General features: G+C 35.1%; 1 protein-coding gene across 4 annotated transcripts in view; it reads right to left on the reverse strand.

Annotated features, from left to right (window-relative positions):
- The window catches only part of CNBD1 (cyclic nucleotide binding domain containing 1), a 409,712-nt gene that overhangs the window by 139,001 nt on the left and 252,588 nt on the right, over positions 1–18,123 (reverse strand). For all 4 annotated transcript variants that reach the window (XM_070630351.1, XM_070630350.1, XM_070630348.1 and 1 more), the window contains one exon: positions 1,112–1,246. In XM_070630351.1, coding sequence (XP_070486452.1) covers positions 1,112–1,246 — 135 coding nt within the window. The remainder of the gene's footprint in view (positions 1–1,111; positions 1,247–18,123) is intronic.

Here is an 18,123-nt window from a genome sequence, read left to right on the forward strand (position 1 = left end):
ACTAAAAACACTTTTTTTTTTCTTTTGAGGAAGATTAGCCCTGAGCTACCATCTGCTGCCAATCCTCCTCTTTTTGCTGAGGAAGACTGGCCCTGAGCTAACATCCGTGCCCATCTTCCTCTACTTTATATGTGGGACGCCTACCACAGCATGGCTTGCCAAGCAGTGCAATGTCCGCACCTGGGATCCGAACCGGCGAAACCCCGGGCCACCGAAGCAGAACGTGTGAACTTAACCGCTGCACCACTGGGCCAGCCCCTAAAAACACTTCTTTTAAAAGCAGGCCGCTCTGAAACCAGGAATATGGAAGGAAGCTGAATTCTGAGAAAGTCTTCTCTACCACTGGCACTGAGACCATCGTATCAAAGAAAAACCCAACTATTAACGACCTAAATCATGAAGATGGATGTCTCATCTCTCTCCAGTGTGAGCACCTACGTGGCTGACACCAGTGTTCTGAGGTGCCTGCACCAGCGTAGGCTCTGTCCAGAGGAGCCAGCAGAGCAGGACATGGGTCCTCCCAGTCCCGTCATCTATACACACATTCTCTGCCATCCCAAGGAAGAGAAACAGAGGAGAGGCAAAATTCTGGATTTGACTAAAAGAGAATAAATTGTTAAACTTGAAGTAAAGAAGTTATCTTAACAGAGCAGAATTAGGGGTCAGAATTTACTTGTGATCACCTATTCATGCGGCTCTGGGTTTGTTGTCTAGCTATGAAATAGCCTGCTAGTCACCCCCAAGTGTTCTTTTCCCCCCTGAGATAGACTGTAGAGATTTAGCGATATTCCGGCATCTCTGAGACATAACATGCTTTTGACACCCAAAACATACATTGTTGAATGAATGAATGAATTTTAAATTCATGAAAAACCAAAAGAACTCAAAAATAGTCATAAAATATATCCAGAGAGACGTTTCTTTCCACTTCAACTATCCGTCACCATTAGAGGCTTAAGTGATGTTCATCGATAAACCACGTACTTATGGTTTCCAGGACAAGTCAAATTAAAAAATAAAAGGAATGTGGATATCTTCTGTCCAGAGAGGCAAAACGTAGCATGAGTTTATACTCATATTGTGCTAATATATAGATTATATTTGGTCATACCAGTTTTAACTTTGTGCAATCCTTTGCAGGAATTCTAAGAATTTCACAATCTTCTTCCATCACCACTGCGTACTTTGCTATGGATTCAGTCTGAGCTATAACTTCCAAGGTACCAAAGGTGCTCCATTGTCCAAGCTGCAAAAATACCAAAGGCAACTTAAGTTTCATTATCACACATCAGCATAAAAATACCAGTGATGGTAAAAGAAGCAGCCTAGGAGAGTCTGCAAAAGACAGAATTATAGGTCAAGCTCCACATGTATGAAAGAAGGGGATCTGGACAGTCTTGCACGGATGTCCTACTTCTTCTGCCCAACGTCACTTCTCCAAAGCAAGAGAAGCAATTCCACTTTTTTCACTAGCATAAAAAAAATACCTTATAAGAATAGGTCTTCTGTTTTCCTCACTGATTCATTTAAGTACCTAGAATAGTGTTTGGTACATAGTAGACATTCGATAAATATTTGTTGAAAGAATGAAGAAAATAGTACATTTATGTACAGGGTCATCTGTTTATTTTATTATCCTCACATGTTGGTAATAATAATGAAAATGAATATAGTGTTGTGCAGTGTATAAATCACTACCAGATATATGTATTCATGTAGAGTCTAATTTAATATGTGAGAGACAAATTAAGCATGGCAAACATGTTACCATTAGAATACATATTGTAAGTTATTAGGATGGAGTGAGACCACATACACTTACGTACAGGTCTATACTCATGTTTGCCTGGGAAAAACTGGAGCATGTGTAAGGGATAAGAGATTGAGAAGCTTCTTAGGGAAAACGTTAGGTCAACATGGCTATCTAAGAGGATATGGGTGGACTTCCAGTCTTCCACTTCAAATCCATAAAAAGGCTGAATATTATTCTTTTTAGCTGACTGAATAGCTGAGCTTGAATCTGAAAGTCCAGAAATAAAAAGGGAATTTAAACAGTCACTGCTGAAGCCAAAGCGAGCCACAGTAACATCAGAGTGAGATGAAGACCTGAGTGGTCGAGTTTTGCGGCTTGTCACACATGTGGGAACAGGAGATGAGACTCAGGACCACACAAGTTGAGGAACTGGAGTAGAGCTGCCTTGCCTGAAGCCTAGGAGCTTGGAGAACTGCCCCTTCCGTGAAATGGAGACAACAAAAACTCCACCCACTAATCTAGCCATGGAGCTGGGTACAACTGTCACAAAATCAGGATCCTAGGTCTGCAACCTGTGTGGGTACGGAATATATATTTGCACATAGTACAGCGCTCAAAGCTGAAAAATTAATGTAAAGCCTGGTACGCAACTGGAAAAACCCCAGGAGCCAGGAAAGTGCAAACTTCAAATTTGATATATGAATTCAGAAGAAAAGGAACTGCCATAGAAAGCAATTCCTGCTAATAACAGCATCACGATATAAAACATTACCATCCACGCAAGTGAACAAATCGTTGTGAGGGAAAGTCAAAAAACAGAGAAGAAGAAGAAAAAATTTAACAGCCTGAAAGGAACTCTATACAATTAATATATTTAGACCATAAAAGCAGAGCATGACATTATGAAAGCAAAAAGAAGCATTTTGTAAAAGAAACAAAATTAAACTTCTAAAAGTAGAAATTAGAGTTATTGAAAGATAAACTCAGTGGACACATTAATTAGTAGATTGAAGAAAAAATTTATGCCATGGATAAAACTATGAGAAAATCATCCAGAATAAAGCATATAAAATATAGAAGGAATAGAAATAAGGAGGAGATTTTAACAGATATGGAAGGAAGATGGAATATATCAAAATAAAAAAAGAATGCGTATATCAGCATAAATCTACTAGAATTTCTAGAACAAATAAAAAAGAATGGGAGAGAGGTGATACATAAGTGATAATGGCTGCAAACTTTCCAGAACTGAGGGAAGAGGTGAGTCTTGAAAATGAAGGAGCATATATCCTTGTGTTTTACACTCTTGCTCAGGTTCTGGTGTACTCTCTTAATTTTTCTCCCTGTGTCATCTTATTAGCTATCAGTAATTTCAAGCAGATGTCTTTTACATGTATTTTTCCAAATTTTCTAATTGTCGCTGGTATAAGACTTACTCTGAGTTACCGAATAAACCACTATGAAAGCAGAAGTCCTCTATGACTTTGAACAACATTCTTAGGGCTTTCTTTCTTGAGTCATTAACCAATATCACCTGACTTCCTAATATTATTAGGAAAGTACTAAACTTCCAACACCCTTTACACATCCAATTACTTAGCTGAATTATTAAAAAATTAATTAATACTTATATTTCCACTCTGTTTTATAATTATGATCATCGTAAAAGTGTTCAAAAAATAGCCTTCAAACTAGAATTCTTTATTTACTTAAGATAGCATTATACAGTGATGGTAAAACAAGCAACAAGATGTTAATTTTAGACATTACGTGAAACAAATTAATAAAGGTGAATTTTAGGTAGAATATTGAATGCAAAGAAAAGGAGTACAAGTAAGTTGATTAAAAAATTGGTAAATTTAAGTAGAATTTATGGATATATAATAATTTAAAAATAACTAATATGGGGTGTCTTTAAAAGAAGATAGATTTAAAACATGTTTACAACAAGTCAAAGAGAGGAGCAGGAAGATAGAATTTAAGTATCTGAGAATCTTTATACTCTGGAACTAGAAAAGAAAAAGATTATGTAGCTTTTCTTAGTTTAAATTGCAAATTTAATAACACAGAAATTGGAGTTTTGTAGATGGAAAAAGAAAACAATGACGCAAAAATAAAGCGATGGAATTTGTATGTACCTAAAATATCTAATAAACATCTACCATCTGACTTAAAGAATATGAACAACAAAAGCATACAATTATAGCAAATGGCAAATTATTTAAAAAAATAATTTCTGGGGGCTGGCCCAGTGGCATAGTGGTTAAGTTCACACACTCAGCTTCAGCAGCCTGGGATGTGGGTTTTGGATCCTTGGTGCGGATCTACACATAACTCATCAAGGCATGCTGAGGCAGCATCCCACATAAAATAGAGGAAGACTGGCACAGATGGTAGCTCAGCAACAATCTTCCTCAAGCAAAGAGAGGAAGATTGGCAATAGTTGTTAGCTCAGTGCCAATCTTCCTCACCAAAAATATTAATAATGATTTGTAGGAGAGAACAACCAAATATACCATACACAAAAGAAGCATGTTCAACCTTCCTAGTAGATGGAGAATTGTACATGGCACACATTTATTCATCCATCAGCCTGAAAATATTGAAGTACTTTAACCTACGAAACTGGGGAGATACATCATACATAACTCAAGAAACTGTAAAAACCTTTAAAAATGGGAAATAATCTGGTAATATTTACTGAAATAAACAGAAAGTGCATGCAGTACTTTATGCAGAAACCCATCGCCTAGGAATTTATCTTACAGAAATAGCGCATTCTTTTTTTTTTTTAATAATTTTTGTTTTCTTGGTGGGCACCTGGGCTAACAACTGTTGCCAATCTTCTTTTTTTTTTCCTGCTTTATTTCCCAATCCCCCCTCCCCCCTCCCCCCCCCCGTACATAGTTGTATATCTGTGTTGCATGTCCTTCTAGTTGTGGGATGTGGGACGCCGCCTCAACGTGGCCTGACGAGCAGTGCCATGTCCGCGCCCAGGATCTGAACTCTGGGCCACCACAGCAGAGCGCACGAACTTAACCACTTGGCCACGGAGCCGGCCCTGAAATAGTGCATTCTTAAGAATATATTTACAAGAAGTTTAATGCAGCACTTTTTAGTAACCCCCAACTGGAATCTTCTTTAATGGCCACCAACTTAGATTGATAGAGAGAGAGAGAGAGAGAGAGATAAATACAATGCATGTAGTATGTGTATGTATGCATGTATATACATATGTTTGCACATATATATTCAACCAAGTCTAAATTTTAACATAGTGTTAAACTATTCAACCAAGTCTAAATTTTAACATAGTGTTAAACCTTCATGACATTTATATATCTTAACCTGTAAAAATGTTTATGATGAAGAAAACAAGCAGCACATGAAAATGTATGTTGAAAATCAATTTTGATAAATTGAATAATTACAAAAACAGTAATCTGTATAAGCGCGTACAATTTGTATACATGCTAGGGTCAGTTCAGAGAAAGATGTGCCTGTGCAGATGGCAGGCTACTCAGGGGAGACATTGAGCTAAAACAAGAGATTTAGTAACTTTTTCTGCAGACCTCCTTGCAGATTTTTCAATGACAATAATGAGTGGGTATTAAATTTTAAGTTTTAGACATTTTTAAAGACATTTAAAATGCAGGTTGAAATCTACATGCTGTGTTGTTTTCCATACCTGTGTCATCTCTCTGAATATCTTCATACTGATATGTAAACTATCTTACATGATATACGTCAAATGTTTACATTCTTATCTCTGGCTGATGGAACTGCAGATAATTATCATTGTCTACTTTACACCTCTCTGTATTTTCTGAATTTTTCGATAAATTCAGAAGAGCAGTTTTGAAATCAGGCAACATTACAAAGCAATTTAAATGACTTACAACTCGATCTTTTCTCAACTATTTGGAAAACGTCATACATTAAGGCTAGACAGACAATCCTATTTTGGTGGAGATTGTTGGTGAAGTTGCACAAAAGGAATGATTTCTCCAACTTCTAAATTCTCACGTCATTTTACTAAAAAGTAAATCGATAGCTAACTTTATTCGGAAATGATGTATTCCCACGATTAAAAATTTTTGAACTTCTCTACTGATACATGACCCAATTTGCCTCTGAATGATGAGTAGTAAATCAATTAAGATTTCTTTTGAATAAAAACATCATGTTGAGGTTTGTTTTAAATTGCATTTACAAAAAATGAGCTTTTCTGAAAAACAGAAGGCTTTTATAGGTATAATTTTTGTTCTCCTTCTATTATTTTTCCATTGCTCCTAGCTTCTAGACATTTATACATTAAACAAGCTCAATGACTAAAATTAGAGCTGCTATTTTTAAATCAATGAAAGGTCTTGTTCTTAACCCTGTGGAACATATTTTCTTTTTTCTAAGGGGCTGAAGAGGAGGTCAGAAAAAGCACCAAACCTTTTCAGATCAGGGGTTCATAACCCAGTCCAAGGATGGACCTTTAGAAGAGTCTTAAACTTATACATTATGCCACAGTGAGTGATTACTTATGAATTTCCATTTTTCTTGAATGAGTTTCTATAGCTTTCATTAGATTCTCAAATGTTTCTATTTCCCCAAAGAAGGTTAATAAACGCCACTCCAGATAGGAAAATATTACATATCCCCCATAATTTAAACTCTAATGGCTTTTATAGAAAGTACATTCTCACAACCAAACAAGGTTTTTCAACAAGAAATGGATATAAGGATGTTGTATTTTGTAACCTTTCACATACTTATGGAGGATTTGGGCCATATTAAAGCTATATCGTGATATCTAGAAGGTAGAAGGAAGAACTAACTGAATGTGAGGTCAGCCTGATTGGGACCTAACTCACCCCATTGGCTGAAGGATTGGCCTGTGTGCCCAGATAAGAATTTTCCGGGCATGTTCATTTCAAAGCTCTATGCTGTGTCAAAGAGGAAGACATTTCCATTCATAGGAAAAGAACAGATCTTTAAAGACTATATGAATAACTATGCATTCTCTAAGTAAAACCTATAAATCAAGGCAACTGGTAGATATAGTCAATGAATTCCTCTTAACAAGCTGGTTAAACAAGACTTCCTATCATGGCCCTCATGTATTTGGCAAGAAGAGTCTAGAGATTATGGATCTGACAAGTAGATGAAAAAGTTGTTTTTATTTTCTCTAAAACAGACTGGTTGTTTCGAACATTCTCAAGGCATTTCCACCTCCTCAGTCATTCCCATGAAGCATTTGTCTGAAATATCCAGCATACTGATTGCTTATCTGAATTCGACCCAGCTTCAAGGTCCTGTTTAAGTCCTATCTCTTTCATAAGGCCACCTAGTTCATCCCAGTAATCCTTATGATTGCTAATAAATTCCGTATGCTATTGTTTTGTTCCATAACATGCAATGCTCTTATAAATAAGGTCACACTAAATAAATTAATGATGATATTATACTACTACCTTAAATCTTTGAAGATAAAGAAATTTGCTTCTTTCCCTCTATGACAGGGAGATTTTCATCAGCAAATGAGCCTAGGTTGCATAATTATCACTTGGTACCACTTTAAGACCTAGAGTATGTCCTTAAATTTGAAAGTCTAATTGTAAAGCATTAAGTGGTCTATTAGATAAATCTTAAAGTTGGTATATAGAGTTTATCTGATGCTTTGTTTAATTCCACGGTGGTTACAAAACACAATCACTTGAAATTTTTTGAGACTCCATTTATGCCCTAGCACAAAATCTATTTTTTAAAAAATGTTCTATGTGCACTTAAAAGGAACATGCATACATTCTGCAATTGTTGTTTGCAATGTTGAAATACAGGTCTATTGGGTCAAGTTTGTTAATTGTGTTGTTCAGAATTTCTATAGTTCTACTGATTCTTTTTGGTCCGATTCTTTATCAGTTACTCTGTGATATCTACTAACCCCCGCCCCCACCGTAGTTGTGGATTTGTTTATTTCTTCTTTTTGCTCCATCAATTTTTACTTTTATATATTTTGATGTAATAATTTTTTGTGCATATAAATTTCATACTCATATCCCTCCTTATAGTTAATGAAGCTCTTGCAATAAAGTACACTTTGCCTACTATTAGTAAAGCTACCTCACCTTCTTTTTGGTTAGTGTGATCTGGTTTATCATCTTCCATTTTACCTTGTAACTTTCTGGATCTTTGCAATAAGGTGTGTCAACATACACGGTATTGTTTTATCCAGCCTGACAATCTTTGTTTACTAATTGAAGCATTTAGTCTGCTTACATTTAATGTAATTGCTGATATATTCTGAGTTAAATCTGTCATCTTAATATTTGCTTTCCATTTTTCTATCTATTCATTTCCTCTCTTTTATTGCTGCTTTTTAAAATTAATCAAATATGTTTCTTATTTTATTATGCCCTCATAGATTATTATATATTATTTTGTTATTCTTTTGATAGTTGCTCTAGTAATTACAAAACGCATCCTTGTCTCATTAGAGTATATTCTAAATTATTACTTTTTCCATTTTCCAGAAAGATAAGGACTCAAAAATTCTTTAAATCCATTTACTCTATCCTTTTGCTGTTTTTACTACTTTTGATATATTTTATTTCTAAATACATGTAGAACTCCACAAGGCATAACACCTTTTTATACAGTCAATTAATATTTAGACTTACCTGCATATTCACCAGGTTTCTTTGTTCTTCAGTCCTTTTTATGTTCGTCTACTTCAATTTGGGGCAATTTCATTTCTGCCTGAAGTTCTTTCCCTTGGTATTTCTTTTAGTGCAGGTCTCTTGGCAATGACATCCCTCTTGATTGTTTGTCTGAAAGCAACTTTATTTTGCCTTCACTTAAAAAGAGTTTCACTCGTTATAGAAGTCTAAGTTGCCAGCTATTTTTTTCTCAATACGTTTAGAATATCATTCCATTGTTTTGGGATGCCATTATCTGTTAAGAGATCATTCAAGTTCACTTTTGGATGTAATATGTCTTTTCCATCTACTTCAGCTGCAAGATTTACTGTGACTTGGTTTTCATCAGCTCGACTCATGCTTCAGTGTGGTTCTCTAGCTTGTAATTCACACAGCAGCTTGAATCTGCTGCCTGATGTCTTTCCACAGTCAGGAAAAATGTTCAACCAACACCTCTTCAGGCGGTACCAAATATTGTTGCCTCCAAGTTCTTATTCCTCCCCTTCCTGGACTTTTTATGATACACTTGTCACTGTCATCTCAATTTTTCATCATCTCACATCTATGTTGTGCTCTTCTCTGTACCAATCCCCTTTCTTCCTCTTCATATTTACTTAAGATATTTTCTAATAGTCTGTTTTGCAGTTCAGTAACTCTCTTCTGTGGTATCTAATCTGCTGATGAACACATCTACTGAGTTATTAATTTATTATATTAAATTGCAAAGTTTCAATTTGATTTTTTGTCACAATTCTAGTTTTGTAGCAAAACTCTCCCCTTGTCATCTATTTTCTTCAAAATGCAATCACAGTTATTTTAAACTAATAATTCTAATAGCTGTACCTGTTGAGTGTTAGCCTTATTGCTTTTTTCTCTGACTTTTTAGTATTTTGTCCTATATACTGATATTCTTGGTAACTTTTATTCAATGCTGGACATTTCATATGAAAAACTGTTGTGGCTATAGAAACACAGACTGAGATTCAGCAGATGGAAGTGACTGAGTTTTTTAAAAGGAAATCCATTTCTCTTTCTATTGTCTGGACTTGTACCCTTATTTCCCTGTATAAAATGAGCAACAAAATCACTCAGAATAAGCAATAGGACAATGATATCAAAACCTTTTCTCATAGAGGATAGGGGAAAGATGGAGATTCTGGCAAGGTAATTCAGAAATTCCTACAAAATTAGTGTCTATAATAGGAAAAATATTCTGAAGAGCTCGATCCTGGTTTTGACTTTCTTTTCCCAAAAAAACAACAAAGAGCAAGATCAGAGAGTAGTTCCTTAACAAAAGGAAAAATTAGTAACATCCAAAGGAAAAAAAATATATATATATATCCCACCTCTTTTTCTCTTTTTCTTTCCCTCTCTACATATTAATGTATACATATATGTATATGTATATATATATGTATATATTCATTGTAGTTGAGAAGCAAGTCAATGAATATTACTGTATTAATAACTGAGAGTTTCCAGTGCCAGAATTATTTATACACATTGAATACTAGTGACAGTAATGTGAGGACTTAGCATCTAATGCTACTTTGCAGGTTATATATGACATATATGCATGTATTCTGTTTACTTTTCTCTGTTAATTAAATTTATTTTGAAAGTCTTTTAAAGAGCTATGAATTTTCTAGTTCACGTAAAGGATATATCTAGGCGTGCAGGAAAGGGATAGATCAGAAAAGAGAAAAAGTACCTGGGGAACTGATAGGAAACGTGTTCCTGCTCTAAGTGTCACACTACTCACAACGTAAAGTCTCCTGAACAACCCAGACTGCGTGTTCTTAGCAGATGCTCACAGCTCAGCCAATAACCATGAACTGAATCTCAGGTGGATCCCAAGTTCTTCCTTCTGCATTAATTTTTCTGTTTCAGAGACTAGTTCATACAATACCTTTAGCACTGACTGGAGCAACAGTCTCCTCGTCCTGTACTGTTAGATTTGGACTTCTAACTTTATGCTAAGGAGTACGACTTTTTTTTCTCCGTCCTCAGAAGGTCCTAATTGACTAAACTGAATTCCAAAGGAATCACCCAGCATAACTCAGCACTTTTATGAATCTAATTTGGGACTACTGAATGTTTAATTCAATCAGAGGTATATTTTAAAAATTAAACCAAGTGATTAAAAAACAATATTTGGACAAATAAAATATATTTCACAATTTTCTAAACAATGCCATGCTCAATTAGCATTGCTGACTAGCTATAGATGAGAAAAATAATTTTTCATATCAATGTTATTTCAGATTTTTTATTTTCTTATTACAAGGGAGAAATTAATCTGTCTGATACATAGGAGTGAACCATTCAACCACTAGAAGTAATCATTCCAGCACGTTATTTAGGAAAATTGCTCTTCCATACTGAGATGTTATACTGCAAAAAATACAACTATGGGCGCCATATTCACAGTAACTTAAGACTAAGCACCAAAGAACTAAAAATATTTCTATATTATAATTTGAAATTGGATGTCAGTTAAAGAAAAAGTTAGTATATACTTTAAATAATCCAAAACTTTTAAAAATTAGCATGTAAAGTTCAGTGAAGCATTGATGGCGCCTACGTTGAAATGCACGCTGTATGTCTTCACCCACAACTGCTTATCTCATGTTCATCAGCTACTGAGGCTGTAACACCTGAAGAGCCTTCATGGATCAACACCATCCCTGTGTTAGACGGTTTACCCATTTTCAAATTAATTGCTCTGATGTGACTTGAATTTTATATAAAAGATTATATATTTTGGTAGCTTTATATAGCAGACTTTTCCTTTTTCTGTTAAACCAGAAACACTCCTTCCTGACTTTTTATTCAAAGTAGAACATTTCCTCCACATAACACTGAATTCAATGGCTCATATATCCATTTATTCTGTTTAATGTGTTCTTATAAAGAAGATTCAGTTGAATAAGCTTAGATATAAAGTGAAATAACTGTGTCAGCCTAATCTCAACATGAAAATGATTTCATATTTACATTTCTGCTTATAGTTAGAAAAAGTACTTTGAATTGCATTGTGGGCTTTTCCATATTCTCCATTAAAGAACCACAAGCTTCTTAACTATGCTCTTTACTTTCATAATTGTGTGACCTATTCTCTAAACTTTTCAATATATAGTAAGCATATAAAAATAAGGATAGAATGAACCTCTGTGTGCCCACTATCTGGCTAAAGAAACCTAATTTTCCTATTTGGATAGAAGCAGCCATCATACTAATTCTTAGGATATTGATTATATCCTTATAGTTTACTTCTATAAGTATCTTACTTAAAAGATTTGCCATGATGACATCATGAGGAAATTTCTGCCTCATGATCTTCTAAGACATTTGTTGCTGAGCATTTGTGGTGCTATCAGTATTTGGCTATAAAAACATAATGATAAATCATTATTGTACAGGTCTCCTTCCTTGTAGAAACGTTTCTCTAAGACACATGCCTAAGGATGCAATTCTGTACGCAGGATGTATTAGCACTTTAACATCTAATGCCAAACTTTTCCAAAACGTAGCTTCTAACTTAGACTTCTCCACCATTATGTATATTCTCATTTTTAATATTTTCCAATTTGGTAGTAAGTATTATTATTGATTGTACTTTTTATTATTTACGTTTATTTTTAAATGTAAAATTATTTACTGTCTATTTCCTGGGTTTCTAAAGTGGTAAAGCATCTTTGCATTTGCCAGTTCTTTAGTTCACTGTTTGTCTTCTGTAAAACACTGATTATATGTTTTGTGTTTTTCATTATATTTTCCTTTTAGGTTTGTAAAACATTATATATTCCAGATATTAATCCTCCGCCCTTTCTGTGTGCTGAAAATATCTTCACCTAATGTGTGCCTTGTCTTTTTATTTACTTAGGAAATAATGGGGTGAACAAAAGGTTCTTGATTTTAAACAAATATCCTTATAGTTTACTTCTGTAAGAATCTTATTTAAAAGATTTGCTATGATGACATCATGAGGAAATTCTGCCGGACAGTCTTCTAAGATGAGCTCATTCCTTTTACAATTAAGCTTATGATCCCAAGTTGATTTTTATGTAAGATGTGAAGTAACCATGTAGTTTTATCCTTGCTATCCACATAGATAAGCAATCGCTTTAGCTCACATCGATGCATCCTCTCAGCACTTTCCCCGCTGTTCTTCATGACCCTGTTTCACATCGAGAGTGCTTACATATGTGGTTCTAATCTTTGAACTCTCTGGCTGCCAATGTGTTCGCCCATGAGCCAGTATTTGGCTGGAAATCACTGTATTAATTATATAGATTTATTCTAAGCCTTGCTATCAGGTAGGCTAAGTGCCCCTTCCTCAGGAGTCTTATTCAGAGGTATCTAGGCTCTTCTTAGCCTTTTGTTCTTTAGTATAATTTTTAGAATCACCTTGTCAGGTTTCACAAGGAAAGTGTTTGGTCTTTTCATTGGAATTGCATGAAATGTATAGATCATTTGGGAAACTTGTCATCTCAAAATGTCAAATATTCTTGTCCATGAATGTAGTGCAACTATATTCAAGCCATCTCTAATATCTTTTAATAAAACGTATAACATCTGCCAAAAAGTGATGTAACAATTTGTTATATTTTTCTCAAGTACTAAATGCTTTGTATAGCTATTTGAATAGAATCTTTTTATTAACGATATTTTCTAACCAATTGTTACCTGTCCCTCTGTGAGTTCTTTATTTTACTGCCAAATCAACAGCGTATTTACAATAATGTTTTATTATATTTTAGTCAGTTCTTTAGTTGTTTCTGTTTGGAGAACGGGCTGGCAAACATTTTCTCTAATCAACCAGAAAGCAAATATTTTCAGTTTTGCAGGCCACACGGTCTGTGTCACAACTGCTTGACACCAACACTGTAGGGTAACAGCAGCCACAAACAGTATACAACCAATAAGTGTGGCTGAGCCCTAATAAGGCTTTACTCACAGAAAGTCTGCAGTCCAGACTTTGCACAAGGCCTTGCGTTTGCCAACCTCGAATCTAGAGCTTCATTCATATTGTCAAGTCCCCATATGCTTTATTGTTATATTTGTTTTTTAATTTTAAAAATATATAAAATCATGCATTAACATAACTTTTAGTATTTAACATGCGATAGCAGTAATATTTTATATGATATACTATATGATATAAAAGAGTATTACTAAGATATGATATCTGTGCAATTTAAATTTTAAAAATTATAGTGTCAGGGTTTTTTTAATTGGTATATTTTCTCCTGTGGTAGCCCCCTGTTCCTCATAAATGTTTTACATCTAATTTTCTTCAGCCATGGAAATCAGATTTGCAAGCTTTTTATGTTTATATGTTAAATATAAATAAACTAAGTCATGTAAACATCTATTAAACTTTTTTAGGAGTAAAGTATAAAGCTTGAGAATTTTGCTTGCCTTGGTAAAGTTTAATGGGCCTGCTATCAAGGCCTTTTGCTTTATCACTCTGCTAATAATAGATGAAATTGACAGATCCATTCTTGTTAGATGAGATATTACTGAATGTGACTATAAGACAAATCCTTTGGGATAGCAGTTACATTCCTGAGTTTATCTAGAGACAATTGTGTGTGTGTGTGCGTATTTGTTTACATGTTGGTTGAGTAAAGTCTTAGTCACCTCTTTAAGGAATCGTCGTCATCCAGAATCTATTACAGTGAAGGTTTATTAAAACCTTCAATAAACATTTGCTTACTGATTTTTAATAATATAGTCAGCAGTGTATTTTGTCCAGTTTGATTTATGCAGACATATTTCTGAGAATGAATAAAAGCAGTTTCTTAAAAAATTGTTTGGAAAAAAAATAAGCTGCAAAAATTAATTTCCAGTATTATTATACACACACGCGTGTGGGGTTGTCATACAGTGATGAGCTTATAAAAGTGAAGTGAAGTGAGTTATGCTCATCACAGTTGACAAGGACACTAAATTAAATGTAAACAGTCAGGGTTGAGTCCACCCTATACTGCCGTGATTTTGATCATTCTTTACAGACGATATCATACGATGAACACGTATAAAAGGAGTTCCACTTAAACCAAGGAAGTTCATTCCACGTTCTGAAGCATGGCCTGGTGCTCAGACTTTTCGCCCTCACAATGAGCTGTGCTCACCTGGGTCGCCCTAATCATAGATTAAACTGAGGCCGTTAGCTGCATTCTCAGCCACCCTTACCAAATCATCATCTTCTCCAAGGCCAAGACAATTTCTTATTTATCTCAGTGCTAAGCACATAGTAGGCCTTCAAAAATGTCTGTGGAACTGAACTGACCATAAGCAAAATGCCAAAATACAGGCATTTATCAAAACAGATAAGGACCTCTTAAGGCATTTAGAGATAGCGGATGCTAACGTGATAAATTTCACGGTGATCTGTCTCAACTGGAAGAACCAAGCTGAAAGCTTATATTCCTGCCTTTGACTGGGTCATACACCAATGAGATTCTTAAAAACAGGGCAAGAAAATAAAAGAATTAAATCTGTAATTGAAAAGTAATGCTATTAAAGGGGAAAAGCCTATCTTGAGACTCAATCAGAAAGTTTTTGCCGTTCTGATTCCAACTTCTTTATCTTTTAATAATCTAATAAAAACATCATGTTCAGCCATCCTCTATACTGTGTTTAATAAAGAATTTATCAGGGACAAAACATGCCTAAATGAGCTAAGTACATTTAAATGTACTTGAATGTTTTTGCCATCAACAAGGTGGAGAGAAGCAGAGACTTCAGGCCTGCAATGTTCTACCTGGTACCCTCACACCTGTAGCTGTAACTACTACACAAGGAATACACCAGTCCCCAAAGCAATGCTTTCCATGGCCAAACCTAGTCTCACAGGGAAACAAAAAAATGGTGCTTGGTCTTCATCATATATCTATACTCAGCTACACCTCAAATAATTGGTGGTTTACTTTCAAGTGCTTCCAAAGTAAGAAATGGTATAGTAAGAAAGCATTATTACAAAGAACTTGGGGTGACTTGAAATGTCAAAGTACGTTGGAATAAAACATTGAGGTTTTCGTTGCTTGAACAAGTGGGAAGAATCAAATAACTCTGGGGGGAAACAGCACAGTACGGAAGGCATTCCGCTGAAGAGCTTCTAGGAAAGCATAAAGCCAACTTCAAAGAATTTATTACTATGAGTTTCACAAGCTGTCAAGAATCTCAAAAGAACAGGTTAAAGATTTATGATGCTAGTGGAAAAAAATTCGCTAAATCGAATGAAATAAAAATCATTTTTGTTGCTTTTGCTTTTGCTTTTTTTTTTTTCAAAATTACTGATCTTTAGACATGGAAAGAAAGAATGTTGGTACTCATAGCTCTTGGCTCAAAGAGGGCCAGAAAGGATCGATCTATTGAAGAGGAAATAAACTACTGGCAAATTTGGAGCGGCTGCAATGGTGAGATGCTTTACCCGTTTCAATATGTACAGAATCCGGGACTGGATGAGGCAGGTCAACTGTACATTTCCATTGCTGGCTGATGGGAGAGCCACTGGGATGCTGGGATTCAAAATGGTAAATTATCTGGCTGTTCAGGTAATTGTTTATTTTTTTCACATGGACGTGAGCATAGTTTTCCTAATTTAAGACTATGTTTTTATAGTTATTGAGCATATTATAAGAAAATAGATATTTTATAAACACATTAATCTCGCAATATCAGTCTATTTTGGCTTATTCTATCTAATAAAGACATAAAATCCTTTCTGATATGAGCCAGCACACTCAGGGCTCTGCAAATATTAGCTGACTGAATCCTTACAACGACCCTGTGACGTGAGTTTACCATCTTTTAAAAAATGTTAAAAATGACACTCAGAGTTCTAAGTAACTTTCCCAAGGTCACACACTGGGACGTGGCAGAGACAGTGCTGGAACTCGGCAGTTTGGCTCCAGAGCCTGAGTTGGCTCAGTCACTTCTGTGCTGCCTGTGCCTGCTCGGAGCCAGGTGCCATACAGGTGATGAGAAGAGAGTTGGTGATTGTTGAAAAATGATGACTACAGATAGTCCTTTTAATATTTATTATTTTAAAAACCTGATTGCATTTACAGATCTCTCAAACATTTAGGAGTCTCAAATCTATGTATTAAAGGGCAGGAACAATTTATTCTAAGTGGCTTTGTCTTTATTGCTCTGATCCTTTCTCTCAAATAATGGTAATCATTTCTTTTCTCTTTATAGCATAGTTCTACTTTCATGCACAGATGTAATTTGATCAGGTCATTAACAGTAAATAAAAATTTTTGATGTGCACAGAGTTTATTTCCTGTACATTTTACATCTTATTTCTGTGGTTTTTCTCAACCTTCCATGCCTCGTCCCTTTCCTCCCATCCCTCTCGCTAACCTCAGATTGTCCCTTGGTTTCTCTGGTTATGAATGTTTTATCCCAATTACTTTTTTCTTGAGACTTTATTTTTTTAGAGAAATTTTAGGTTTACAATAAAAGAGAGAAAGGTTCAGAGATTTTCCATACACTCTCTGCCCCACATACACTCTACACACCATCCGCAATCATCAACACCGCTCATCAGAATGGTACATTTGTTAGCAAGGATTAATGCAAATTGACATAATAATCACCCAAAGTCCATAATTTACATTGTGCTTCACTCTTGGTATTGTACATTCTAAGGGCTTGGAAAAACGTGTAATGACATATATCCATCACTATAATATCATACGGAGTATTTTTACTGCCCTAAAAATCCTCTGTGTTTTGCCTATTCATCTTTCCAGCTCCTGCTAACACTGCTGGCAACCACTGATTTTTTTAAGCTCTCCACAGTTTTGTCTTTTCTGGAATGTCTTATAATTGAATTGATACACTATATAGCATTCTCATGTTGGCTTCTTTCACTTAGTAATATGCATTTATGTTTCTTCCATGTCTATTCATGGCTTGATAGCTTATAACGTTATCAATGTTAAATAGTGCTAGCCCTTGTCTAGATATACCACAGTTTATTTATCCTTTCCTCTACTATAGGACATCTTATACCTTCCAAGTTTGGGCAATTATGAATAAAGCTATTATAAACATCTGTGTGCAGGGTTTTGTGTAGACATAAGTTTTCAGTTCCTTTGGGTAAATACCAGGAAGCACAATTGCTGGACCATATGCTAAGAGTATGTTTAGTTTTGTAAGAAACCACTAAATTGTCTTCAAATATTACTGTACCATTTTGCATTCCCACCAGCAGTGAATGAGTGTTCCTGTTGCTCCACATCCTCGTTAGCACTTGGTGTTGCCAGTGTTCCAGATTTTGGCTATTCTAACAGGTGAATAGTGGTACCTCAGTGTTGTTTTAATTTGAATTTCCCTGATAACATATGATGTGGAGTATCTTTTCATATACTTATTTTCAATCTGTATATCTTCTTTGATAAGGTGTCTGTCAAGGTTTTGGGCTCACTTTTTAATCAAATTGTTTTTGTTTTCTTATTGTTGAGTTTTTAAGAGTTCTTTGCATATTAAAAGACCTTTATCAGACACATCTTTTGTAACTATTTTCTCCAAGTCTGTGGCTTGTCTTCTCATTCTCCTGATATTATCTTTTGCAGAGCAGAAGTTTCCATTTTAGTGAAGTCCTCCTTTCACAGACTGTGCCTTTGGTGTTGTGTCTGAAAAGGCATCACCACACCCCAGGTC

This window comes from Equus przewalskii, chromosome 8 (genome assembly GCF_037783145.1).
Source record: "Equus przewalskii isolate Varuska chromosome 8, EquPr2, whole genome shotgun sequence".
Classification (NCBI taxonomy): Eukaryota; Metazoa; Chordata; class Mammalia; order Perissodactyla; family Equidae; genus Equus; species Equus przewalskii.